Source organism: Ochotona curzoniae, unplaced genomic scaffold, assembly GCF_017591425.1.
Source record: "Ochotona curzoniae isolate NIBS_2020 unplaced genomic scaffold, NIBS_Ocur_1.0 contig_1014, whole genome shotgun sequence".
Taxonomy (NCBI): Eukaryota; Metazoa; Chordata; class Mammalia; order Lagomorpha; family Ochotonidae; genus Ochotona; species Ochotona curzoniae.
This window is the reverse complement of record NW_024464920.1, coordinates 30710583-30738391: the sequence shown is the minus strand read 5'-3', so window position 1 is coordinate 30738391 and position 27809 is coordinate 30710583. Positions and strand designations below refer to the sequence as shown.

At 39.4% G+C, this 27809-nt stretch overlaps 1 protein-coding gene across 11 annotated transcripts in view; it reads right to left on the bottom strand.

Moving 5' to 3' along the window:
• The window catches only part of GRIP1 (glutamate receptor interacting protein 1), a 570734-nt gene that overhangs the window by 121923 nt on the left and 421002 nt on the right, over positions 1-27809 (bottom strand). For all 11 annotated transcript variants that reach the window (XM_040982180.1, XM_040982200.1, XM_040982132.1 and 8 more), the window contains exons 3-4: positions 4508-4643; positions 1644-1789 (exon numbers count right to left, since the gene is read on the bottom strand). In XM_040982180.1, coding sequence (XP_040838114.1) covers positions 1644-1789; positions 4508-4643 — 282 coding nt within the window. The remainder of the gene's footprint in view (positions 1-1643; positions 1790-4507; positions 4644-27809) is intronic.

Genomic DNA, 27809 nt, shown 5'->3' with positions numbered 1-27809 from the left:
CAGAGCACCAGTAACATACCTCTCACCTAGGGTATACCTCACAATGAAGAAGCATATGCCCTTCAGTGCCAGGCAGCCTGGGGTCAGATACTAATGTGGGAAAGATACTTAGGCCTCTGAATATTAACATAATAATGATAATAATGTCTGTCTTGTGTTGGTTGATTTATTATTTATCAGGAACTTTCACTATGCCAGGGATTGTTCTAAGTGTTTTAACAACTATTAATTCAGTTAATCATGACAAATCTTTAAGGAAAATGAACATTGCCATCATTCTGAGTTGTGGGAACTGTGACACAGAAAGTATAAGTAGCTTTCTTTCTTAATATACTTAGTAAATTGTAAAGCTGAGATTTCAACCTGGCTACTAGGTACAAAGTTAAGCCCTGCTATGCTGCCCTTTGTTATTTTGAATATTAAATGTGGTAATGCAAGTCAGGCTGCTCATAATGTTGAGAATTTAATAAGCTCTCAAAACGTGTTGTCTGTTCTTGTTATTACTATTATTATTACTTCAGAACATGTTCTGAAGTTATTTTCATACTACACTTCAGAAGTGAACATTTTTATATAAAACATATACAACCTACTTTTCCTAAACCTCACTGCTATGTAGAAAGCCTAGTGCTACGTAACACATAGTACTTATAAACATGCTGCTTATTAAAACAGCTTAATTACAAAAGCTTAAGTGGTCAATATGAGGCCCATAAATCACTTTAATGGAATATGGGCACTACATAATGTCATCATTAACTATATTTTCTATTTTTCTATTTTATATTTTATATTTTCTATTACTTTATTCACACATATACTGGTTTACCAAATTCACTGAAGAGGTAATGGAAGGGGGCAGAGAGAAAGGGCTTTCCTTTGCTAATTAACTTCCAAAATGTCTGCAATAGTTGGGCATGGGGCAGATAAAACCCAGAAACTCACTTCAGGTATCTCATTTGGGTGGCTGGAATCCAGCTACTTAAGCCATCACTGATGCTCTCCATGGTCTGAATTAGCAGGAAGCTGGAAATAGGGGTGGAGCCAGAACTTCAACCCAAATATTCCAGAATGGAACATGGGTATCCAAGTAGCACCTTAGCCACTAGGCCAAACACACTCACAATGCGTTTAAAAATTCTGAGTAGACAGATAACACATTCTTCAACTCAAATAATTCTTAAAGGGGTGGGTTCTGTAGTACACAGGGTTATGCCTCAGCCAGGGACCCCTGTATCCTATACTGCAGTGCCCGGTTTCATGTCCTGTATAACCTGCATCTGATGAAGCTTCCTGACAACGAGCCTTGGAGGGAGATGACAGTCCCAGTGCCTGGATCCCTCCCATCCTTCTGTGAGACTCAGGTTTCGTTCTGGGCTCCTGGCATCAGTTTGGCACTTGGAGAGGGAACAGGCAGAGGGAAAATTTCTGTGTGTGTGTGTGTGTGTGTGTGTGTGTGTGTGTGTGTGTGTGTGAGCCATTCTGTCAAGTAGAGAAAACAAACATCAAAAGCAATTGCTAAATATCAAGAAACTGCTCTGCCATTCCTGTAATTAAGTACTGGTGGCAAAAGGGAAAGAATAGCCATTTGCCCCTGAAAACACCTGATACACCTGCTGTGTTCCTGGCCTGTGGTAACTTACAGACTGGTGGAAGTTCATACTCCACTTCAAGAACCACTCTCTCTCCGACATTCTTCAGCAAGCTGATGATCTCATCGTGGCGGAATTTGGCCAGGTTGATCCCATTCACTGCTTTGATGTAGTCACCCACATCCAACTGGTCACTTCTGCAAAACAGACAATTCTCCTTCAGCAGACTCATCCTCACCACTAGCCAGGTTGACTCGATTTTCCCCTTTTTGAGAACAAACATGCAAGCCTGGAAGGCAGACAGCACAGCTACCCTCCCGAGATATGGCCAGCTCCTTAGAGCAGAAAACAGTGAGTGTCAATGAGGGTCCATGACTCCTGACTCCCCACGACACCTGTTCCGAGAGGGGATTTCAAAAAGTTCATGGAGAAAAGGAATTAAGAATAATTTTTGGTGCGAAAAATGCTTGGAATCCATGCACAGAGGGATCTTCAAAATGTTAATGGAAAATTTATATTACAACAAAAAATCTACAGGGGTCCTTCAACATTTTTGGTACCAAATAAATTTGTCCTTTAATTTCATTTCCTATAAATTTTGTCAGATCCTCTTGTACTTCATAATCTTACTCTGGTTCTGCCACTATCAATGAATGTGTCCTATTGTTACATTTCTTTTCAAAGATACCATTTAACAAAATAAGTTGAGATTTTAAAATTTATTTTGTCTGTCAAGAGTTGGTCCAGATCTGAGAACTTCCAGGTTTTGTTCTTCTCACGTTTGCTACCCGCCTTTTGGACATTTCACAGATTCCAACATCTTCCATTTGCCCAGTGCTAAAGAGAGAATCAGTTTATTTTGCTGGTTCTTGCTTACTTTAAATTTTTGTTGTTTGTTATTTAGCAGGAGTGACACCCAGAGTGTTGGGAAAACAGAAATGCAAGTACTGGGTTTCAGTAATGTCCCATTTCCTTTTCTGCCAGCATAGAGCTTTGGCTCTTCCTGGGTTTTTCACAAACCTGTTTCTAAGCCAACAGCAGGCAGCAAGAGCAATAAGAGAAGTTAACATGTGTGTCAGTGTCAGGGGCTTTCAACGAAATTAAATCGAAAGAGTTCATGTATTTACAACTTTATTTGAGAAGGCTGGACACAATGAGGCTCTGAAGATAATCTGAAGCCCTGGCATCATGGAGCTGTCTGACTATTATAAAATAGAAGAGGACATGTGGGTGGAAAGAAGTCTTTTTTAAAAGCCTGAAGATGCCTTTCTGTTACGTTTTGTTACAATATCTCAGATCACAGAATAGAACAGATCTGAAATGTTATAACAAAACCTAACATGAAGGCAGGCAGGCAATTATTTTAAAGTTGTTTTCTGACTAATTTCTTCACTGACTCACAGGTCATACAACAGCATTCTTTGCTTTAAGAAGGTTTTTGATTTTCTTTTTCATTTCTTCAGCTACACATTGGTCATTCAGTAGCATGAATTAACTTCACAGCAATGTAAATTTTCTATTTTTATTTCTGTTGCTGATTTTGTTTTAAGGGTTTTCATTTAAGGGGATTATAGTAACTATGTAATAGAGACGATCATATCCAGATGTGAAGATACAATGCAGTATGCATCTATTTCCAGATCAAAGATGGACTTCCAATGAAACTATTAAATATCTTTTGACAATAAGATGCGGGACTGTCTGCCATTGTCCATACCTACACTGTCAGGATACACTTAAATAGTAGAATGATGCACTTATGACTGTTTATGAAGAACTATATTATTGTAATAATATAGTGGAAATCAGTGAGGGGAGGGAATTTAGGAAGGAGGGAAGGGAAATCCCAGAGCCTATGGAATTAAATCATAAAATAATAAATAGATAAATAAGCTAATTATTTTAGAAGATGCTTTTTAAGGTGAGAAAACTCAACTTGGGAGTGTGTGCACAAGATCAATGGTGTTCACAACTTAAGTTATGTCACCCAGATTTTAGTGAAGCCTGGTCACAGGGAGGATAGCATCTGTTTGAATGGCACACACAGAAACATGGATGAAGACACACAGAGAGCTCTAACATGTTGGTTCACAAAACAGATGCCTGCAACAGCTAGGGCTGGGCCAGGTCAAATCTCAGACCTGTGAACTTAATCTAGGTCATCCACACGGATGGCAGGGACTCAGCTACCGTCTCCTAGGAAGGAGATGGGAATGGAGCCAGGACATTCCAGCAGAGGAGGTGGGAATTGGGAATGGAGCCAGGACTCAAACTCAGGCACTTCAATTTGGTATGCAGGTGGTGGGGTGGCATCTGGATCACTATGCCAAACACTTGCCCCTGAGACAGTTTTATGATGCCAATAAGAGAAGCCCATCATTAATCAACATTCAGAACATTCTGCTTTGGGCAAAAACTGGAGCAACACACAGTTCATGGAAAGCATAACATGCAGCTCATGGCGAGAATGTGTACTTAAAAACTGCAACTGGCTCTCCACTCTGTCTAGATCAGCCACATTTCTCTTTGGCAGCTTCCCTTTGACACAGTCTATGGGTTATGCAATTCATACTGAGACCATTTGACAGTCTGTTTTCCACTTTTTCCCAGTTTTTCTGTTGCTCATTGCACACTTGTGGACTCATCCATATCAAAGCCTTGTGAAGGCTGCTCCCAAGATGACGCGTAAGAACTCCCAGGAGACTTCAGCACAGGTCAGGGAAGCCATGCACATGGACTCTGGGGACATCTTCTAAGACCTGGCCCTCTGTGCTGCTCTATGGGGAGGTACAGCCTAGCAGATGTATCTTAATTATTGGTGTCACTTAATTATTGATGACATTTTCCTAAAACCTTTATTTTTTTTGATTCATTACATGCTATGTTCTTTTCACATTTACCAAATTGACAGTTACCTGGCAGCAATTCCTCCTTGCCGCAGATTGGATACCCTTGGCTTGCCATCTTTATCAATTCCTCCCGACACTGTTAGCCCCAGGGTTGTGCCTTCTTTCTTCATTAGTTCAACGATGGTGGAGCCCTTGAATTCCTCTGTTAAAAGAAAAGCATTTGCCTCATTAAATGAGAGCAGAACCACTGAAGTTGTTCCAGGTGAGGCGACTTCTCCCCACAGCCTCCCCATGTTCACACTTTGTATGACAAAGTCCTGTGGCCTCCTTCCATCTACGGTTTTCAGAAGATCTCAGAAAGGGCATGCAGATAAAGCTCAGCATGTATTCCGTGAGGAATTATTAAAACAGGTGCCTCCAGGGTTACATTCCTTTTGGCTGACAATGAGCAGCCTGCATTGTCTATATAGAAGTGATAATTATACCTTTTTTTCCCCTGCTGTTTTCAAATGACTTTCACTGGTTTCTCTGGTGGTAACTCCAAAGGAAACAACAGGAAGTTGTAAGCACTTGGAATTTAGAATAAGAATCCAAGTGCACACATTTTAGCAATAGCAGCCTAGGAACTCAACTGACAAACAGCTTTTTAGGGGTTCAAGAAAAATATACTGATGCTACTGTCTTTCAATAGCAGAGTGCAGTGACTTCAACAACAACTCAAGGCATTTCTTGTACAGTGTATCACAGTATGGCAAGGCACATCTGGTTCTCATAATTTCTGAGTAACTGCTGGAAATCTCTTATCACCATCATCATCCCTTGTCATCACAATGATGGCATCCTATATTGGAGTGTCTGGTTTGAATCCAGCTAATTTACAGAACAAAAATACACCTTGTACATCCTCTAGGAAACACAGGCTCTTCTGAGAGTTGAAGAGATTGACTTAACAACCTCTGTAAATCCCTGTTCACATAAGATTAAGTATAAATTATTAAAAAGCAAAACTAATAATTCAAGAAACCAAGAGTATAGAGTAGAAAGTGACTGTTCACATTGCAGAGATGTAACATGACCACCCAAAAATTATACGTTTTTTAAATATACACTGTCATTCTTTACTCATTTATAGGACATCAAGAATTAGAAGTGTTTTTTTTTTTAAAGCAATTGTCTCAGGTCGATCAGAAATAGTAATAATACCAGTCAAGTGAAAAGTAATTGTTAGTTCACAGGAGTGTTATTCCTATGCAGGCTTCCAGAATAAAATTTCATACCATCGTGTAGGGAGCAAAGCAGTACATTTTCTCTACAAGGAACTCAGTCTTTCCTGGCTTCCAGTTGAATCCTGAAAATCTAGGAAAGCTCAATTCCTTCAGCTTAATTTGATCTCTATAAAAATAGGAATGGACTGATCTACCTTTAAACTGACAACATTCAATTACCTTTTCATTAAAAAACATGTCATATGCTTTCCTAAGAGCTGCTTTTAGCAATGTGAACAAAATATTTATAAAGCAGCTAACTGAATTATGAAATCATTGATTCAAGAACTCACTGTCCACTATGACTCAAACCAGGGAACTCAACATTAGACAAGTCATGGCCATGTCACAGTCCACTACGCCACGGGATTGTCTGTGAGAAAGACAGCCACAGATAATACCATCTTGGGATCACCAGGAACTCAAAGGTCCAGGTTCCAACATCAACATCATTTTTACCATTTTGTCTTTGTCCAATCTGCTCTTCATAACTATCAATCAGGATGAGCTAAGCAGAACAGATCAAAGAAGGAATACAAATTAGTCAAATCACAGGAGTAAAGATGGAAAGCTGTTGCAAGAAAATGCTGGGAATGGTAAGTATGTTAACTAGCAATAAATATCTCTTGTCCCTAAAGACTTGACTAAATCTGTCCTAGGTGTTTTCTGAACTAGAGAAACAGCATGAAGATGGAAGAGTCAGCTACTGAAGCCTACTCTCTGCTACCCTGCCTGCTCCACTCAACCAATCAATCATGTTATGTCTTTCTTGGTGTTTAATGCTTGCATAATGATCTAACGACAAAGAGAAATAAAGACAGATGCATTCATTTGCATCAGATGACTTATACATCAAGGCTCACTAAACAGACTCTGCAGAAAAACTCTGCAACATGGGCAAGTCAGTATGTATGGATAATTTCTTCTAGGATTTAAATTTCAAATATCCTACCCCAAATAAAGAGGACCTTGTAACTAACATTCTTGTCTCTCCAAATTAGCAAACAGCACGGGGAACAGATGATAATCAACTGTAAAGGAAATAGATTGTTCTGGATTTAACATTGTCCTTAATCATTTAATTATAGAAAAGAAACTGCAGGTTTACATCTGAACCACAACAAATATCACATATATAGAATGGAATTTAGTTTGTAATTCTATCTTTTAAATCACTGAACCCCAGAATGTTTTAAGAAAAGAAACATCAATGGTTAGCAAAAATAAGAGAATTACAAAAATCCTTAAGAAGAATTGAGAACATTTGAGAATGTAGATGGTTACCAAATTAATATGCAGAAAACCATATCCTCTATATACACAGATCGCCAGTGAGTTAGAAGTTACAGCAGAAGAGCTTACAAGAGCCCACACGTAAAATTCCTACTAAAAAAAATTAAATATGCACTATCTCTACCAGGAAAATGTTAAAGCACTTTTGAGAGAGAAAAGATCAGAAAAAACGAAGCAGCATCTCAATCACTCCCTCCTTCTGTAAAACCTGAGCCCTCACTGTGTGAAAGGCTGTGTGTTAACTGCCAATGAGGCGAGCCCTGTGAATAAAGTGTATAGAATCTGTGCCATCTGTTTCACTGGACAGCATAACCCAACCTCAAGAGAGGTCAGTTATTTCTATATGAGTCTAAAAGTTATCAATATTAATCAAAGTGCCTAAAGAGTCTTTTTTGGCACACAATATATATTATATTATTTTTTAAAAATGCACACATATTAAAATTAAAATTGTGCAAGAAATTGTTTCCAGGGTGGATTTGCTAGCTGTCACATAGTACCAAAACAATGCAAGCCTTTCCAGGAAGCCTCCTAGAAAGACGTGACACCACCAGGCATTCTTCTCTCCCTGGAGAAACTATAGGAAAACCAGACATTCAGAAGCAAGGACCTGGATAACAGGGATGGGAAAACTAGTGTTTTCACACCCCTCAAGCTCCACCCCACAGAATCAGAGTCTGGATCTGCCTGGACAGGCAAAGTAAACAGATTAAAACAATAAAATATCATAGACACAGGGCATTACAAGCCCACAGCAGGCTGACCTTGACACCTTCCTTCCTCCCTCATCCTTCCTCCCTCCCTTTCTTCCTTCATTCCTTTCTTCTTTCCATCCATCCTCCCTCCCTCCCTTCCTTTTTCTTTGTTTCTTTGGTAACATTATTCTGTACAGATTAAAGGTACAGAATGATAAGCTTATTTTGCTATCTAAAGTCCTTGATGGCTGGAAATTCTCATCTCATTTCTTATTATAAAAGTATCATTAGGCCTTATAGCAGTGAGAAAGAGTTAGTCCTAATTTTTGGCAACCTCTGGAATTCAGGAGCTGAAGTGTTCCAGGGAAAGCTGGGTTGTAAATGGAACAGATGGGACTGGAACTTGCACTCCAATATGGATGCTGGTAGTGCAACCAGTGGCTTAATCTATGCCATAATGCCAGCCTTTAAACTTATAGTTTTGAGATAATCATTGATTCACATGCTAAAATAATAGAGATCCCTTGTAGCTCTTAACTTGTTTCCCTAAAATGCTAACATCTTGCTAAACTATCATGCAGCATCACAACTGGAATACCTATCATTTCTATCGCCACAAGGCTCACTCATGTTCTTATTTTATAGTTTTATCATTTCAGGATTGTTAAGTAAATGAACCAATGTAGTGTGAAGCCCCTGATGTTGGCTCTCTACACATAGCATTATTCTCTGGTAATGCATCAAATGGTTACTTGTAGCAATAGATCATTCTTTCTACTGCTGGGTAGCATTTCATGGTATAGGTACACCACGAAAATGGGTTTGGGTTTTTGCTGTTTGTGGTGTTAGTGGTTTTCTTTCAAAACTCTCCAGGTGGTTCAAGGTAGGCAAGGTAGCAAGATGCTGATTTAGGATCTGGTGCATGAGGACAATGTGACAGAGAAGGGACCAGCAAGCAAGCAGAAATTAGATCACGAGGAATCCTATGAAAAGAACTGTGATTTGAACTTCAGAGGAAGTTGGCTTTTGTCCATGAGATGCAATAATTTTGGTAGTGATCACATGAAAAAAAAAAAAAAGAAAACCATTAGATTCAAGTCAAGGAAAAATTACCAGAAGGTCATTGCAGCTATACTCTGTATAAAGTATGAATTAAATTAGGGTATGCTGTGTCAATAATCTGAAAATGAATAATGGCTCTAATACAACAGGAATTCATCCAACAGAAATTCATTCTTCTCACATCGAAGTCTCAGGTGGGTGCTGCTGTTTAGCAGTCAAGTTACTTGTACAAGGAGTTTATTGTGCTCTTTGCTATTGTTATTCTATAATTTCCCAGGACTCTGGTTCCCATACCATGCACAGCGTTACCTAAGATCTCATGTTAAATCCACACGACCTCTGTGGGTTATTATAAAATTTCAAAGGAAACATGGCCGTACTTGACATCTGTTGTGCTCATCTACTATCCTAGGATAATCCAGTCAAACAATAGCTCACCCTACACTGCTGTCTTTTCTTCCAAAGCTGGTTTTATGATAGTTGTTACATTTAAGAAAAAGTAACAGGTAAAAATCAATGTGGAACAGGAAACGATGTTGCCAATGTTTGATGTTATTTGAAGGTTTGAGACGCTGCTTAGTGTCCAAGAAGCACATATCATTGGTAGGTGCTGGTGGCTATTAGGGTTTAAATAAACAGATTCCACTCTTTCTCTTTATACTTCTTAAAATGGTTAACGAGTTGTTAGGATAATATGCATCATGTTATTGAGGTCTCACTACTTAAGATTGAACTACCCGGGAAAGCAGTCGAGGACCCTGCACCTGCGTGGGAAACCCGGAAGAGGCTCCTGGCTTCGGATCGGCATAGCATCAGCCGTTGCGCTCACTTGGGGAGTGAATCATCGGATGGAAGATCTTCCTCTCTGTCTCTCCTCTCTGTATATCCGCCTTTCCAATAAAAAAAAAATGATTGAACTACTGGTATTCCAATTTGGCCTAAAGGTACCACAAAAAACTTACAGAGATACACCAAGGACTTTATGACCTGAGTAAGGCTGAAAACTTCTGCCCTGGGACTTTTTTGCAATCAGCTGGTAGAAGGAAAAAGAACGGTCCTCTAAAATTTATCACTGGTGTACTTATGTTCACATCCCAAGGTGAATAAGTTAATCTGTATCTACACCTGACTGGACAAGAGGCTGAGAATTAGTCTAGACATTCCTACTCAGTAAAGTCAGGATGGGGCGGGGGACAGGTAGTTTACTCTGTCCTACAAAGGCAATAAATGAGAGAATAAGACATAAAAAAAAAAATCATGGCTATATGGATGGCATGGATGCCAAATATATAAATAATGAGAAATTCTCATGCGTCAAGGAGCATTTAGGATATTGGAAGCAAGAAATAGTGAGAGTCAAGAGGACTCAAAGCTTTCCAACTTGTTTTACTGGTGAGTACTGAGATCTGTCACTGAGAAAGGGAATCTGTAAGACATGAGGAGGTCTGTGTGGTAGTGAGTGATTGGTGCTGGGACATGCACTTGATACAGTGTTACAAGAAGAACATAATGGTACTTAAGTATCAGGGGAAAAGTTTGTCATATGATAGTTTGTATCAATCATATGACAGTTTTTAATCAATCTGCAAAATCAGTTATGTAATTCTTTTTCCACAGCTGTAGCACATGCAGAGAAAATATATTTAAAAGCAACCTGCAGAAGTGTGTTCAGCAGCGCAGACACTGATGAAGCTCATTATTTCTTGGCGTCCCACTAACTATACAGATGTATTTGAACCACCATAAACAGTAAAACATAAATATCATGGCTGAAAATTCTGCATATTAGTATCCCACATTTTGAAAAGCTAGTATCATAGACAGTGTTTTGCTCCCTGCTTCATCCCCAATGACCAGAATGGTTCCTGGAATGGTAGCAGATGCAGCCTGGTAGCTGCTGAATGAATGAGTTCTACCAGCCCATCCAGGGAATTAGTGAGGTATGAGCACTGGCCTGTGAAAGCAGAACTAATGCAGGCTAGTTCAGAATCAAAAACGACCAAGGAGTAGAATGTGAACTGGAGCTAAGTTATTTCCCTCAGCTTACGGGGTTGGTTATTTTTACCTAGGTCTTAGTAAGGGGGTTAGGGCTCACACCAGTATATTTTAGCTGATTCTGTGCACTACTTTTGAAAAGAATATTATTGCTCACACTACAGTTTTATCTGTGTATTGCTTTCAGCGGCACCACTAGGAAGTTTATACCCCCCAGGAAAGAAACAGATGCCTTTTCCAATACTGATTTTTTTTTTTTTTAAGATTTTTATTTTTATTATTTTTTGATTGGAAAGGCGGATATACAGAGAGGAGAGACAGAGAGGAAGATCTTCCATCCGATGATTCACTCCCCAAGTGAGCGCAACGGGCCGATACTTTGCCGATCCGAAGCCAGGAGCCTCTTCCGGGTCTCCCACGCGGGTGCAGGGTCCCAAAGCTTTGGGCCGTCCTCGACTGCTTTCCCGGGCCACAGGCAGGGAGCTGGAAGGGAAGCGGGGCTGCCGGGATTAGAACCGGCGCCCATATGGGATCCCGGGCGTGCTAGGCGAGGACCTTAACCACTTGCGCCACCGCGCCGGGCCCTCCAATACTGATTTTAAGCTCCTCTTAACATCTCCTGTTTCAGTAAAGCTGGGTTTCTGTGATAAACGATTGTGTTAATGCTGACCACACACTAACAGTGAAGGGTCTTTTGGTATTTTTGACTGCTATTCAGTGATATGAGGGCTGAACCAAATTTTTTTCTCATCATCTTGGAGTGTGGACATAAATTACATTAGTAGCAGGATGTACAGCACATAAGTATCCCCGACACTAATATCAATGTCAAACAAAATCTATGGTTCTTGGAACACCTCAAAAAGATAAAGGATACACAAATATACTCTGCGAAATATAGAAATATGGGACTCTCAAAAATATAGGATATTTAAAATCGGGTTTTATATATGGAATATTAAGATCAAGTCCAAGATGTGGACTCTTGTCAGTTAACTGAATTAGACATCATATGTCTCCTAAAATATTAAGTAAAAAGATCACCCCTTTTTGAATATGTCTTCCCTAAAATCAGCTATTTAACAGTCAAACTTTCCTATTAAGTTTCCAAATGTCATAACTGATTACCAAATAATTTAATATTTGAGGATCTTTGCTTACTTCATTAACTACACTCTTATAGAGTACTTTAAATATTAATTAAAACATCTTTCAAGAATTTTGTGATAGCAGCGATTACATGGTAAAAGTTCAAAGCATGTTAACTGCAGTGTTTTATCGTCATTGTTATTATTTCAATGTTGGAAAATTCCAGATGTGCAAATTGCTAATCTTCTACTGTATTCTGATTTTTATGAGTCTAATACAAAGAAGTGAGCAGTGGTATTTAACTGAGTAAGTCAAAGACTATTTTGCAGATCTAACGAAAGCACAGAATCTTGTACTTGAAAAATGCCAAGAGAAGTCATACGCCTCCCTGGGATCTATCAAAGCACCCTATGAAACCATATCTACGGGAGCACATTTGAACATCATGACATTCAAAGAATGATACATGCTAAGATGACATAAAATGTGTGCATGTTAGGTATGAGTCATGGAATAGCAAAGGGCACCCACTTCTACCAGCTGTCTATTTCTACACAGTCATCTGATAATTTCAATGAAAGCCTGACTTAAGATATCATAAACAGGAAGCGGGTAACCTGGGTGAAATTCCCTTTCTTCCTGGGCACAACGGCCTGACCGCAGGAAACCTAAGGATCAGAAGAAGCACTACTTGGGAGATGTAGTAATTTTACTTGCTTCAAGAGCCCCAGACACTTTTCCTTGGTGAAACTCTCCATCTGTGATTTTTACTTGTAAGTATTTTAACCACATTTTAAAAGTTGTTGACATAGTTGAAAACTAATTCCTCAAATTAAATGGAAGCAATTGGCATAGCTAAGTTTGAAATTATTCTGATCTTCAATGTTCCTTAGAGAAGTTAACTATGTACTTACAGCTACTTGTGGAAGGTTTTCATCCTAAATTACTTTTGAGCACTTAAAGCTGTCAGATCCTGCATTGAGGCAGTAGCATTTCAAAGACCTCTGCATCTACCTTTCTGCAGTTTGCGTTCTAAACTCCAAAAGACAAATGACTTTAATAACATCAATGAAGTGTCCTGAGTCCACAGCATGGTCTAGGAGCACGAAAGACTAAAGGATGCTAAAAGCTCAACTTGTGACCCTGTAGATGTTTATTTATTAGTTTATTGTCTTCTTTAGCTCAAAGTAGAAAAGATACTTACAGTGGTATCATAGTCCCTTAACAGCAGGAGAAATGGAGGCACTAAAGTTTCTTAGCAAATTGGTGAGCTCTTAATGGAAAGATGTCTTTTATTTTTTTGCTTGTTTTTTTAACGTTTTTTTTAAAGATTTATTTTTATTGGACAGGCAGATCTACGAAGAGAAGGAGAGAAAAAAGATCTTTCATCTACTGGTTCATTCCCCAAGTGGCTACAATGATCGGAGCTAAGCTGATCCAAGCCAGGAGCCTCTTCCAAGAGTCCACATGTATGCAGGGTCCCAAGACTTTGGGCCATCCTCAACTGCTTTCCCAGGCTACAAGCAGGGAGCTGGGTGGGAAGTGGAGCAGCTTGGACATGAACTGGTGCCCATGTGGGATCCTAGCACATGCAAGGTGAAGACTTTACCCTCTAAGCTACCACACCAGGCCCTTGAATATCATGTTTTTGGGTTATCTTCTTATTCTGCTTAATTCTTTAGAAGCAAAGTAACAAAGCTAGCAAGCTAAGAAAAGACTAATCAGATTTTGTTTGACATTGATATTAGTGTCAGGGATACTTATGTGCTGTACATCTGCTACTAATGTAATTTATGTCCACACTCATTCCAGACAATGTGTTCCCAACCAGTAAAATTTGTGCTTCTGAGAAAATTTCACTTCTTGTTTTCAAATCTGAGTTCCTATAACTTATCTGATAGCACAAGCCAAGCTTCCAAATGCTAGCAGGTTGCAAGACCAGCTGATCAGTAGAGTATAGCCTGAAATAGGGGCATAAGAATCAATCGGAGCAGTCTCTCAGTATTCACTGGCTAAACTAAACGCCCTCAGCCAGAAGTTGACACTGATGTGATCTGGTATTTGAGTTCCAGTTCTTCCTCAAAGATCAGAGACCACGCATTCTCTTTCCATGAGACTTGAAATACTTGAACACATTGATCATTTTGTCTCAAATCTTCTGTCTTCTACTTACTATGAGTGATGGCATGTTTTTATTGTTCACTCCTATTAATGGCCTATCTGACATGTACGTAAGCACTGACAGTGTGGTGGATTGTACGCGGCATCAGATGTTCTGGTTGGGAACTCAGCTGAAAGAGGATTGGAGATATGTGTTGCCCAGTTGGAAGGGAAGCAAGGAAAACTCTGGAAGAGAAGGAAGATATTAGGTGAAGCTGCATTATAGCAAGCAAGAGTTCATTATCAGTGAGTCAGGTTACATAGCTGGTGTGCAAGACTGAGGCACTAAGCTCTTTGGGACCACTGCTTCTTCTAAGATAACTGAGAGGACAATTTTTGGGTCGTGTTCTGTCAAAAGGGAAACAGACTGAGAATAAGCCTCATAAGAAATCGGATTCATTAAATTAACAGGGAAAAGGAGATTTAAAATTTTATTTGCTTGGCCTCTTTCTTCCAGGGATGCTCAAGTACCTATATCTAGCATGAGTTGAATAACTTGATACAGAAATGGTAAGGAAGATATTCTAAACATTTTTAAGATTATCCATCATTTCACAGATTTTACTTTTCAAAATGTTCTCAAGTCTGTTACCTAATTTAATCTTCAAAATAAATGTGTAAAAATGGTAGCACTTCAATTTTATATGTTAGAGAGATGGAAACTTAAAGTTTAGGATCCTTTTGTTAAGCACAACTTTGTATCTGTTTTAAGGAGGTGAATGTCTCCTCATGCAACTGAGTGCCACACATTTCTGAACTCATCCTGAAACAATGGTTAAATAGTGGACACAAGAATTTGTGAATGAAATCCAATCGAGAAAAGGGCTGAAAGACAAGGCTAGCCTCAGGAGGACTCCAGGTCATGACAGCAAGCATAAATCAGACCTTCCCATTTTGAAGGGATATCGACATGTCAGGGACATGCATCTGACTTTCCCTTGTTTTATGAGACTTGATCCATTTAAAAAATAAAAAAAGGAACAGATGGAAAACCAATGGTGCAGTTATCACAAATAATCAAGAGGCAAGGCATCAAGGGAACCCTATGGAGACCATGAAGGAGTCAGGCAGCCTGCTGTGGGGAGTTTGAGTTTATTACAATCCTGCTGAGACCCACTGCGATTTAGAACTGGAGGAGGCTCTGCTGCCCACATCAGACACAGGGCACCTGCATCTACTTTTGGCTTCTTCTGCCCTATCAAAGAGGGCATTCTGTTTTGGCTCTTCTCCTGGCCCAGTTTCTGTGCTCCAAATGAGAAAAATCTATATATTCTTGTCCTGAAGAAGAAGGTCTCCAATTAGTTGAGCAACAAGGAAGTGAGCAAGGAAAACCAGTAACTACCAGCTTCCTTTAAGCTTCATCTGTTGTATTAACACCTCAAACATTACACATAATGCTACCTGACTTATATACAGCTGTCTTCCAGATCCACTCTGCATTGAAAATGTTTTGGTTCTTTCTATCTGTCCTTTCATTTTTCCCTCCCATCCATCCATCCACCCTTCATCCAACTCTCCACTGAATATCTGACTAATTGGATAAATGCCAGACATACTGCCATCTAGCAATAATTGATATAGACACGGTTTCTGTTCCCAAGTAATTTCTAATAAGAAATACAGATTTAAAGCAATTAAAATCATAACAATCTGATTACATTTATTGGTAAAAGAAAGGTTAAATAAGAATAGTCACTTGAAAAATATGAGCAAATTCATTATGCTCTGCAAATTCAGCCATATTGCCTTGGCTAGTCACTAAACTCCCAGCTGTGGCTTAATCTTTGAACTGTAAAATCTGAGAACTGAACACATGGTTTTAGAAATTAGTATTGGCTTTTTGAGTCTATTACATGTAAGGCAAACTGTTGCTTACAGCATAATATACTTAAAACATGATGTTTTCTTATCACTAAGTATTTTTAAAAATTTGCACTTACTAAAGAACTCCAAGTACACACAAATAAAGGAAATGTCAGTTAAATGAATTGGTTCAGGTATTCCCACAACTTCTGCACAATCACGTTTTGAAGCAATAACATTAACACCCACATGTTCTGCCACTGTCCGCCAAACCATCAAGAACACTAGAATCCAACATTTACTAGAGAATGATTTATCATTGTCTCTTGGATTTTCTTTCAAACTTCCAAGACTCATTTGGCAATTTTTTTTAAAGGTTTATTTTTATTATTTTTTCATTGGAAAGGCGGATATACAGAGAGGAGAGAGAGAGAGGAAGATCTTCCGTCCGATGATTCACTCCCCAAGTGAGTGCAACGGGCCGATACTATGCCGATCCGAAGCCAGGAGCCTCTTCCGGGTCTCCCACGCGGGTGCAGGTTCCCAAAGCTTTGGGCTGTCCTCGACTGCTTTCCCGGGCCACAGGCAGGGAGCTGGAAGGGAAGCGGGGCTGCCGGGATTAGAACCGGCGCCCATATGGGATCCCGGGCGTGCAAAGCGAGGACCTTTAACCACTTGCGCCACCGCGCCGGGCCCTCATTTGGCAAATTTTGACGCATGAGTTTCCTAGATATTATGGGACAGTGTTAAAAGAATGTCTCAGAATACAATACAGACTTCTCCAATGATCCCAAATATTACCAGGAATTACAACCAAGAGTATGTCCAGGTAATAATGATGACACCACAGATACTAAAGGTTTAAGAAACGTAAGATGCATAGCATCCCAATCTGTTATTAACATATGTATGTGTAGGGATGGAGGGTGAGTATGCCTTAGATAAGTGAAGGTATGTATGTTCCTTGAAAGACCACATTAGGGCCCGGTGTGATAGCCTAGAGGCTAAAGTCCTTGCCTTGTACACACCAGGATCCCATATGGGTGCTGGTTTTTATCGCGGTGGCCCTGCTTCCCATTCAGCTCCCTGGTTGTGACCTGGAAAAGCAGTTGAGGATGATCCAAAGACTTGGGACCCTGTACCCATGTGGGAGACCCAGAAGAGGCTCCAGGCTCCTGGCTTTGGATTAGTTCAGCTCCAGTTGTTGTGGCTGCTTGGGGAATGAATTAACGGATGGAAGATCTTCCTCTCTGTCTCTTGTCTTTATGTATCTGACTTTTCAATAAATGTTAAAAAAAGACTGCACTGACTTGAAGTTCTTAAGGTACTGAAGGAAGATGGAGGCCAAGAACGCATGTTCCTAAACCTTCTGTTCTATCTCTAGCTACTCTTGTCTGTTTTTTCTTTCTTTCTATAGACAGAATTTTGAAAATAGGTTTCAATGACAAAGAAAAAAGATTAACTGAACCTGCAAATGGAATTTGTTTCTATCTCTCCTCCTCTCTGTAAATCTGCCTTTCCAATTAAAATAAGTAAATCTTAAAAAAAAAGGAAAAATCACAAGCAAATGTGCGTTCTCCTTATCTCTGGCCCTGGGATTCTGCCAATCCACGAGATGGCAGGTGCAGGCGCTGACGGACCAGTGTGAAATCTTCACCGGCCAGATCTCTTTCCAAGTCCTGACAGAGATTCCAGTGATGGACTCACACCATCACATGGTTTTGTCAAATTGGAAAAACATGTTTTTGCAATTTTTTATAAGCTTCAGGTACCCACTGAAATCACATATCTTTGATAATATAGCTTTTATAAGTTCTAAATTCTAATAGAAGCTTCTGAATATTTCTTCCTTTTTTTTTAAATCAGCAGCTCTATATTAAAAAAAAAAAGCTTTATTTCTTTGTAAGGTACAGAGACATAGAGACACAAAGAGAGAGAGTTATTTCCCATCTGCTGTACCGAGCTCCTATTTGGATGGCATGAATCGCGTGTCTAAGCCATCACCTGCTGCCTCCTAGGTGGGACATCAACAGGAGCAGAACCGGAAGAGGAAGCAGAACTCAGACTCAGGCATTCAAACAGGAGATGCAAGCAACCCACGTAGCACCAAATACCAAGCCCATTATTTTTATTCTGATTTCTTCAATGTAAATGTGAAACATTAAAATAAACTGTAGCTCAGGTAGATTGTGAAAGCCACTTTCACAAATAGATAAAAGAATATTTGCTGATGTTTTATAGTTAGCTCTACCAAACACTTATTCGGAAGCCCTTCAAGAATAACAACTTCACATTCAAATTCTGGGGGGAAAATGCTTTGCAGAATATCTAGCGAAAAGGTTTCTCTCTTGTTTTGTTTTTGTTTAACCTTAATTTAATTCAGTGATATATAGGGACACATGGTACACATTTTCCCTATATCTGAAATCAGATATGTATTTCCTGAAAATATATTACTGCTGTCTTCATTATTCCCATTGAATGCTTTCCTTTTGCAGATTCATTATGTGGCCTGAATACAGAGTCCACCCTCATTATCAAGCCTGAGCAGAAGAGAGGACAGTGTCTCTTTAAAAGTACAATGCCCTCTAATGCCTTTAAAATTCACCAAAGACTATCTCGCCAAGCCCACAAGAGCAGTGCAATAATTGCTTCTCCTACCTAGGTGAAAAAGGACATTATCTGTCAACTAAAGAAGTACAGAAGCAATTAACACCTTAATACCCTACTGGGAAATTGCCTGAATTAGAGAAATATCAGAGATGCTTCATGGTTACTGTGTTTCTAATATTTAGCTAGGAACATGTATAACTCAAGGTGCACCTTACTGCTTGTATATACAGTACATGAGCTACCTGGATCACAACTTCCAGAGGCTGAATGCAGAAAAAATACATGCAGTTCTGTAACTGTCATGCATGTCTAAAACCCACTTTTCAGACATGAGGAATGCACTTCTGGATTCTGTGCTGGCATCCACAGAACTGTCATATCAGTTTTTGTCCAGGGCTGGGCTACTCAAACAAAGTTCGATTTGACCAACCCTTCTATGCAACAATGGAGACCCCTGAGAAGAGAGGCATGAATCAGGTGGAAACCCTTCAATGTCAGCAGCAAGACTGAGAGAGAGCTTGGAAGTCCAGCTCATCATTTCTCCTTCCTACGGAGGACATTGGAAGTCTTTTTGAGTGCAGTTGTGGTACCCAAACATGATCAGGTTTTTCAAGAGACACAGAAAGCAATAAACAAGACCAGGACATGCTTTGATTAACACAAGACAAACCTACAAATGGTGGTAAAGGTCAAATGTAATTCTTTCCTTCCCATTTGGACCTTAAGCTGGGCTGTTCAATGAGGGACCAGAGCAGCTCTTAGAATTTTCGAACAAAGTCTTGGAACAAGCTCCAGTTCCCATGTTCAGACAGTTGAAATCAAATGATAGGTGAAGAAAAGACAGCAAGAAGAAAAGCAGCAGTGACCTCAGAAAGATACAAGAGGTGGTTGAGCAGGAGGTTCGTTCTTGCCTGGTAGCTGATTAAAATAGCAAAGGATCCTGAAAGTCACCTGATTCAAAGCCTCTTTCCATTGGTTTCCTTTACTAAGTGCATACAGCCACCATCTAGCACGTGTGTGAGCAACTCCAGTCAGTAAGAGAAACTCATCTTGTCTTCTTCCCATGACTTCAGTGAATACAAACTAATACAGATGAAGCATTGGATATGTGGTAGGCCTATTAAGATGAGTAGTGGATAGACGCTGCAGGCACCTCCACTTTCTTTAAATCCTGTGATGTCTAATGCCCTTGCATTGTCTCCTCTACTTGAGTGTGGGCATGCCTTAAGATTTGAGTCTTAAGGTAGAATACGGAGAGTGCTCCAGATATGTATTTATGTACCAAAGATGCAATGCTGCAATCCCAAACATTCTGGAGACTATCCATTCCTCATGGGCTTTGAGGGAGTAACATCCTTTGGCAAGGAAGTGAAGCCTTGAACCAAATTCTGCCAATAACCTGAGTAAACTTGGGAGCAGATCCCAGCAAAGTCTCAGATCCTGATGGAGACGACACATTGATCACAGCTTTGAGACCCTAAACACACCCAGCTAAACTGTGCCTGGAATTCTGATCCAAAGAAGCTATGGGACAATCAACGCGTATTGGTTGAGCTTGTAAGTTTGTAGTATTGCTTCTACACAACAATAGGTAATACAGAAGCTTTATGTGCATTAACTCATATGATACTCATTACACTCTCATTTCACACAATAGGGAAACTGAAGCATGATAATTAAGCAACCAGCTTAATTTCACACAGTAGTGGTGGCAGAGCTTGTTCAAACAAGGCAGACTCATTCCAGACAATGTGTTCCCAACCAGTAAAATTTGTGCTTCTGAGAAAATTTCACTTCTTGTTTTCAAATCTGAGTTCCTATAACTTATCTGATAGCATAAGCCAAGCTTCCAAATGCTAGCAGGTTGCAAGACAAGCTGATCAGTAGAGTATAGCCTGAAATAGGGGCATAAGAATCAATCGGAGCAGTCTCTCAGTATTCACTGGCTAAACTAAACGCCCTCAGCCAGAAGTTGACACTGATGTGATCTGGTATTTGAGTTCCAGTTCTTCCTCAAAGATCAGAGACCACGCATTCTCTTTCCATGAGACTTGAAATACTTGAACACATTGATCATTTTGTCTCAAATCTTCTGTCTTCTACTTACTATGAGTGATGGCATGTTTTTATTGTTCACTCCTATTGATGGCCTATCTGACATGTACGTAAGTACTGACAGTGTGGTGGATTGTACGCGGCATCATCTGGCTGCAATGCCTCCTTCTTTCCTGCTTATTGTGTGGACCTGGGTCCCTGTGCTTTCCAAGATATGATTCTGCTGGCTGTTCCAACCCCCTGATACTCCTTCTGGTCTTCATAGTAATATTAAAAAAAGATTTATTTGTTATTTCTATTAGAAAGGAAAATTTACAGAGATAAGAAGAGACAGAGAGAAAGATCATCTGTCTGCTGGTTCATTCCCCAAGTATCCACAATGGCTGAAGCTGAGTGGATCTGAAGTCAGGAACCAGCAGCTTCTTCTAGGTCTCCCACATGGGTACAGGGTCTAAAGGCTTTGGGTCATCTTCTACTGCTTTTTCAGGCTACCAGCAGGGGGTTGGACGGGAAGTGGAGCGGCCAGGACATGAACTGCTGCCCATGAGATCCCAGCACATGCAAGGCAAGGATTTAGCTACTGAGCAATCATGCTGGACCCTGGTCATTATAATATATATATATATATATATATATATATTTACAAATAAAGCATACAGGACTGAAGTTGATATCTTGAGACTATTGTGTATAGCCCATTTCTACACTCCTGGGGAACAGTGGTTTTTCTACTTACTACTTGAATTATTTATTTAGTGGAGGATTAAGTTTATGTTACAAGGTAAACTGAAAATTAAAAAGAAAAGGAAGGGAAGAGAGTGAATAAGGAAGGAAAGATATGTTTTTAAAACTATATATACAGACACATGAATTATATACAATTTTTACCAAAAAGCATGCAAAGCTTGAGGCATCCGTTTACTCTATCCTCCATCAATTCTCTCATTTCAGAGGAAACCTCCGGCAAATTTACACCTGGCCTTCCATTTTCTTTTCACATTAACATTGATCTTAAATTGTATTAAACAAGTTAACTTGTTGTTTTCTTGCAGACTTTTCCATGATGTCATACTTCTTGATTACAGATTACAGTTTTGTGCTGTTTTTTTAGAATAGCAGAATGCTAATTTTGTTACCTATTTCTCTGTTGATGGGTATTTCAGGTTGTTTCAAATATTTCATTATTTTCGTATAGCTCAATCTCCTGGCATATTTATATCCAGCTCTGCCCACTTTCTTAGGCAACTGCATCCTAACGGACCACTTAGAGCTGATTAAAGGGTCTCTCAGTTCCCACTTATCAACCGTGAGTCATCAGATTTGGGGAAGGTCCTTTCCTGTCCCAAGTGCCATGTTGTCCACAGTCACCTGATGTTCTCTCCCAGAGACAGTGAGTTATGACAGCAGTAGGTGCTTAGTGGCTACTCAGACTTTTCCCAAAGTATTTCTATCAAGTGTTGATAATTCTCAAAAAATCACGTATGCATACTTAACATATTTCTATATGTATGAGTACTACTTAAGACGTATTCCCAGAAATGTTGGCCAAAAACACAATTTGAAACACTGTATGGGTATGACCATTCAATCTTCTGAAAAATTTACATTTTTACCAACAATATATGAGTGTTTCATAGATTTCATATATTTCACTAGTTTGGTAAAATAACAAAATAAGCATTTTTAGTATTTATCATCTTAGTTTTTACAAACTCCTGGGAAACAAAGGAGGAGTTCTTATTATTTTAGTCATAATTAGCTTCATCCAACTACCTGGGAAGAACAGTTCCTGGATTTGCCATACTTCACTATGGACATCTTTATCGTCCTAGAGCTTTAGGTAATATGAGGTGTCAAAGAGCATCTAGAAAACTCTTCCAGGTTTCCTAGTCAAGAGCAGAAAGAAAATGGGGAGAAGTTTACTGATTGTATAAGCTGGTATATAGTTATTTTTACCATCTAAATTGCTGACACATCTCCTGTCGTTTCAAAGGAAAGGAACATTAAAATAGAAAGGATAGAATTTAAGATTAAAATAAGAAGCAACTTATGTGAATAGTACATAAAATGATATTAAAAGAATATCTTAGCTGAATGTAATATATTCAAGTTTCTAGAGTTAGATAAACGACTGCCTAGAGAACTGAAAGAATGTAGAGATGTGACCATAAAGTGAAGATAAAAATGAAAGATATGCCAGAAGCCTGGAATGATTGAGCATCTCTATTTCTACAGTGAAGGACTCTGGAAACTCTAGCCCTCTGAGATATATACTGGCAAAATTTCAGGAAGGCTTATTATTGCTACTGAAGAATAAGGCATGTAAACCAACACCATAGATAAAAATAATATATAATAGGACCAATCTTTTAGTATTTCAGTGGGACTTTAGAAAGCTCTCTCATAATAACTGGTAGACAGGCTGGAATATTGTGAGCTAAGTTGGTTGCTATGAGGCTCACCAAGAATGGTACCCAAGGCTGCAAACCAGTGTTCACAGTGAGACCAAGTTGTAGGACTCTGTCCCTGGTACTGCTATGCTCAACACCCTTCACACCTTTTGAGTTGTATTCATAATTCAAAGATGAAGGGTGGACTTGGGTAAGACATATGTCCATAAATCTAAAATTCCTCCTCTGCAACTATTTCTGTGTTTGAACAAATAAGATTGAATTATTTCTGATACATTACACATTTCCAAGAATATTTTGCTCCTCAGATTTCATCAGTTGAATGTAACAGAAATAAATGTACAGAAAACCAAAGGGCATAATGCTGTCTGGTGTTACACAGAGTGCCACGACTCACAGAAGGAAACCTAAGTTCCTAAAAGCAATTCAGAACATGGCCCAAAAGGTAGAGTTGATAGCAAGTTCAATATACACAAATATCATTACTTAAAAACACAATCACAATCTTTCACCAATTGATCAGGGAAGGTAATGATTTTCTTTTTCTCAATATCTTTAGGTCACAATTGAGCAAAGTGTTAGTTTTTAGCTGTCACATGCTAAAATGCACTGACAGATTTGAGAATGACAGAGTAGTGGAGCCATGGCACATAAGTCAAAAGTGAATAATGGAACTTGTTTTACCTGGTTTTAAACAACAACTCAGAAAAGAAGTGACAGGTATATTCAAATATCTGAATGACTTATTTGTCGGTAGTTTAGAATAATTAAAAGAGTCAGTGAGCAGTGGTTTAAGCGGGGAAACATCAGCTTACTGGTACAAGGAATAGGCTGAGATATTAAAAAGCGACTTTTTTTTTTAGGAGAGTGAGTTTCCCATCTCGAAAAAAAATTGAATCAGAAATCAGATGTGGTGATTCAAATACTAAAAATAGAACACAGAAGAGAAGACGTGTGTATGTACATGCCAACGTGTGCAATGTCGTATATGGAAGATTTATGCGTTTAGCAGAGAAGGAAGAGAGGAAGTACTGTGATGCCCACTCTGTAACTCCACATTCCCAGTCTATACAGATCGATATAGGATGATGATGAGATCCTAAGGTAGGTGATAAAAGGGAAATCTACAATTCCACAAACATGGAATACACAGTTATGAACCCTATTGGACAAAACTTTGTGGAAGATGTTTCATGAAAAGGAGTTTTCATGAGCTTGAGTGATTGTAACCTTAAATTAGGTCTAGAATTTAGGAAAGCTGTGCAGAACTGGGAAAATCTAAGTTTAAATGAAAACAATATTTTGTGCGCTCTTCAAGATACAAAGTAGAAAACTATAGAACTAATACTGATGGAAATGGGATATGACATAAGGTGATATCAAGGGGTAGCAATATTTGAAGGCTACAGTTATTTTAGGCCTTTTTGATTGAGGAAGTAAGATTTATAAGGAACAAAGGGTTTTATCTACCTCTGGATATACTGAGTTCTCCCAGTCTGAAATGGTATTTTCTCCTCCCTCTATCAGCCTTTGGCAGTCTTTTCCATTTCCTTCTCTCTGTGGAAGACCTGTCAGTTTCCCCAAGGAAGGCTAGCAGCCAGGAGAGGACTCCCATGTCTTCTCAGCAGGAACTCTCCTTTGTGCTCGGTTACTCCACCTTGAGTCTGTGGCCCATCAGCTTCTTGCTCGGTGTCCTCTCCAACCCCTTCAGTACAGATTCAGTCCCAGTTAGTCAACCTTTCTACATACCTTCTTTCCTTCCCAACTCTCCTCCCCAGCCACTGGTACCCACTCTGAACTTCTCTAAAGTTGATATTTTCAGACATATAAGAGGAAACATGGGAGCAAAAGCCATTGAGCAGGCTGAGATGAGAACAGGGCTCGTGTAGAAAGAGAACAGACAATGCCTTCAAACAGTTTCTCTGCACCTGCTGAGTCATCTTTTGCCAGATCATTACATGAGTCACCTCTCATTTCAGCTCACTCAAATGTCACTGCCTCATAGAGGACAGTTTTAATGTCCTCTTCAAATACAGGGCCAGAGACTTTACACTCTTCTACTTTCTTTCGATTTCACCAGTTTATTTCACCATGTTCCAACTTCAAATAATAGAATGTTGCTTCTAGTAGTAGCAGGTGCTACGTAACTATGTTGATTAGCTGTATGAGGGTGGCTAGTGGGAGCGCTCCATCAAAAAGGGGAGAAACTTTTAGTTATACTAGATTTAGGGAGCTAGTAAAGGGCTGACTGGAGTCCAGAGGAGCATCTTTGTGAGGCATCCATCTGCAAGTGGTATGGAGTACATCTACAGTGGTTTACAATCCATGCAGCAGACAGAAAAGTGACATGATACAACGAGACTCCTGTAGAGAACAGAGATTTTCCTGGTTTTATAAAGCATCTCTATTCAGATTCTGAAGGGGAAATCTTTATAACATCTGTTTAACACCCACCTCGGACATAGTTTCAAGAAAGATGTAGGATTATCTCACTGTAAAATAATACAGATATATGTTTATTTACAGTCACCTTGCTTGGGGTCATGTGTTACTCACTGACTATAACGAGAGAGATTCTATTTCTGTCCAGTGGTTTTCAGAAGCCTCCCTGCAAGTTTAAGTATTCTGTTCCAGAATGTGGGGGCTTATTTCATGTTTGTTCAGTGTTATTTTAAGGTTGTGGGTTAGCCTAGGGTTCTAAAATAGAAGCACAGTATTCAATTATGGTATTAGCGGTATTAAAACAAGTATTTCAGTGCCTGTTTGAGGAATGTTGAATTTTTCTTGAATTGGAAGTGCAGAGATTGTAAATGCATGAAATGAATGAGAACCCAGCCCAATGTCCTGCTGCTCCACCTCCTTGGTCCTTCCAACCTCTTGGTTACTTAGCCAAGTGATGACCCTAAGCTGTTATTAAATAACCCATCTCCAATCAGAGACACTAGTCAGCGTGAACTGACATGATTTCTGGGTCTTGGGCAGGGGCTAAGTATCTTATGGACACTTCTGCACAGGGGCTCACCTGGTCTCTGCAAGTCAACCTTGAGAAATCATGCTCAGTAACAAGTCTCTTCACAGCCTCACCCTTCTCTTATCCTTAAGACTACGGTGAAATTTCATGTTTACCTAGAATTTATTCAAGTTCCTCTATTTTCTAGACCTGTGACCTTGAACAAGAGGCTTTAGCTCTCAAGACTTTCATTTGTTCATCTCTAAGAGGAAAAAAAAAAGCCATTCCCTTGGTGATATTGACATAAATAAGACAATATTTACAAAAACTCAGAATGTCGCCATGACTAGTGTGACCAGTGTATTTATATTAGCGGCAGCTGCACACCTGCTCATCACTGGACTGTGATCATGTCATTTTTTCACTTCCTACAACCAGGGAATAACAAGTTCTTTCTCTTCCCAGTTTTTTTTTTTTTTTGCCTTTTATTTCTTTCACCATTAGACCAAATGCCTTCTATTTCCACTTCATTGATTTGTTTCTACACTATAAATCAACAACTATTTATTGATGGAGCAATAAAGTATGTGTTATTGGATTCTCCATAACATTTATCTGAGGAAAAAAATTCCCATTCAAGTTTTTTCCAAAAATATATAAATGATAATAGATGCCAGATGATCTGAGAGGACATACATTTTAAAAAACAATTTTCAGAGAAATATAATTAACAGGACTGGCACAGTGTCATATCGGGCTAATCCTCCACCTGTTACTCCAGCATCCCAAATGGGGACCAGTCGTATCCCAGATGCTTTACTTCTTATCCAACTCTGTGCTTAGGAGCTATGAAAGCAGCAGAGGATAGCCTATGCACCCATGTGGGACCCCTGGAAGAAATTCCTGGCTCCCAGTTTCAGACTGGCTCAGCTCTGACCATTGTGGCCAATTAGGGAGTGAATCAGTTATTGGAAGATCTTTCTCTCTATCTCCCTTCCCTCTGTGTAATTCTGGTTTTCAAGAAAAATAAACTTTAAAAAGAAAAAAATATAATTAACATCAACTCATAAGTTTAGGATAAAGCTAAGAAAAACAAATTAATTCAAATTTGCTTAAAGTCATATTAACTAAAGTATAAAGGAATCTAAATACATTTATATGTAACAAAAATCATGGACATGACAAATGAATGAAGTATAGGAACCTGTTCTGAGTCATATAAGGCTGATAGACAAAACAAGAGCATTCAAGACACCACCGCTCAGTGGTTAACCACATTGAGGTGCTTCTTTCCTTTTCCAATGCCAGTTGAGCAAAAACAACTTTCATCAGCCTGATTCTGCAGTCCTCTACTTTTGAAACCTTGGACCAAAGGGCTTCCTAACCTGGAGAGTAGATGAAACTGATTATCTCTAGCAAAGGCAGTGCAGGGGAGATGGTTTCCTTGCAACTCATGATAAGTATCCTCAAGTCTTGGTCTAACACTAGGAACCTGTGTTGTCATCACACTCATTTCATCAGATTACTGAGTGGACCTGGAGCATGACACTCACCAAGTGTCCTCAGCCCTGCAACACAGGTGTCCTGGGAAATGTCAGGGCACCATCCTAAGTCACCACAAATCATCTTCCCCTAAACGGCATGCTGGAAGAACTGCTGCATAAAAATCACCTCTTGCATATCCCTTTATTATATTTCAGTCATGTTTAGGAGGGCATGAGAGCAGCTCAAACATAACGGACCATCATTTCAGTGAATCACTAATGAAAGCCACAGTACTGAACACAAACCAAACCACTAATTTTCCCCAGTGCTCTCTGAGGAGACCTCAGTATGGATCCCAGTCACAAAGCAAACTGGATTAGTTCTCAATGTGTACCACACTGCCATAAAAAGGAATAAGCTCTACTTTGCATTGCACTATTTTTAGATGCCTCCTCTTAAAAAAAAGATTTATTTATTTTTATTGGAAAGTCA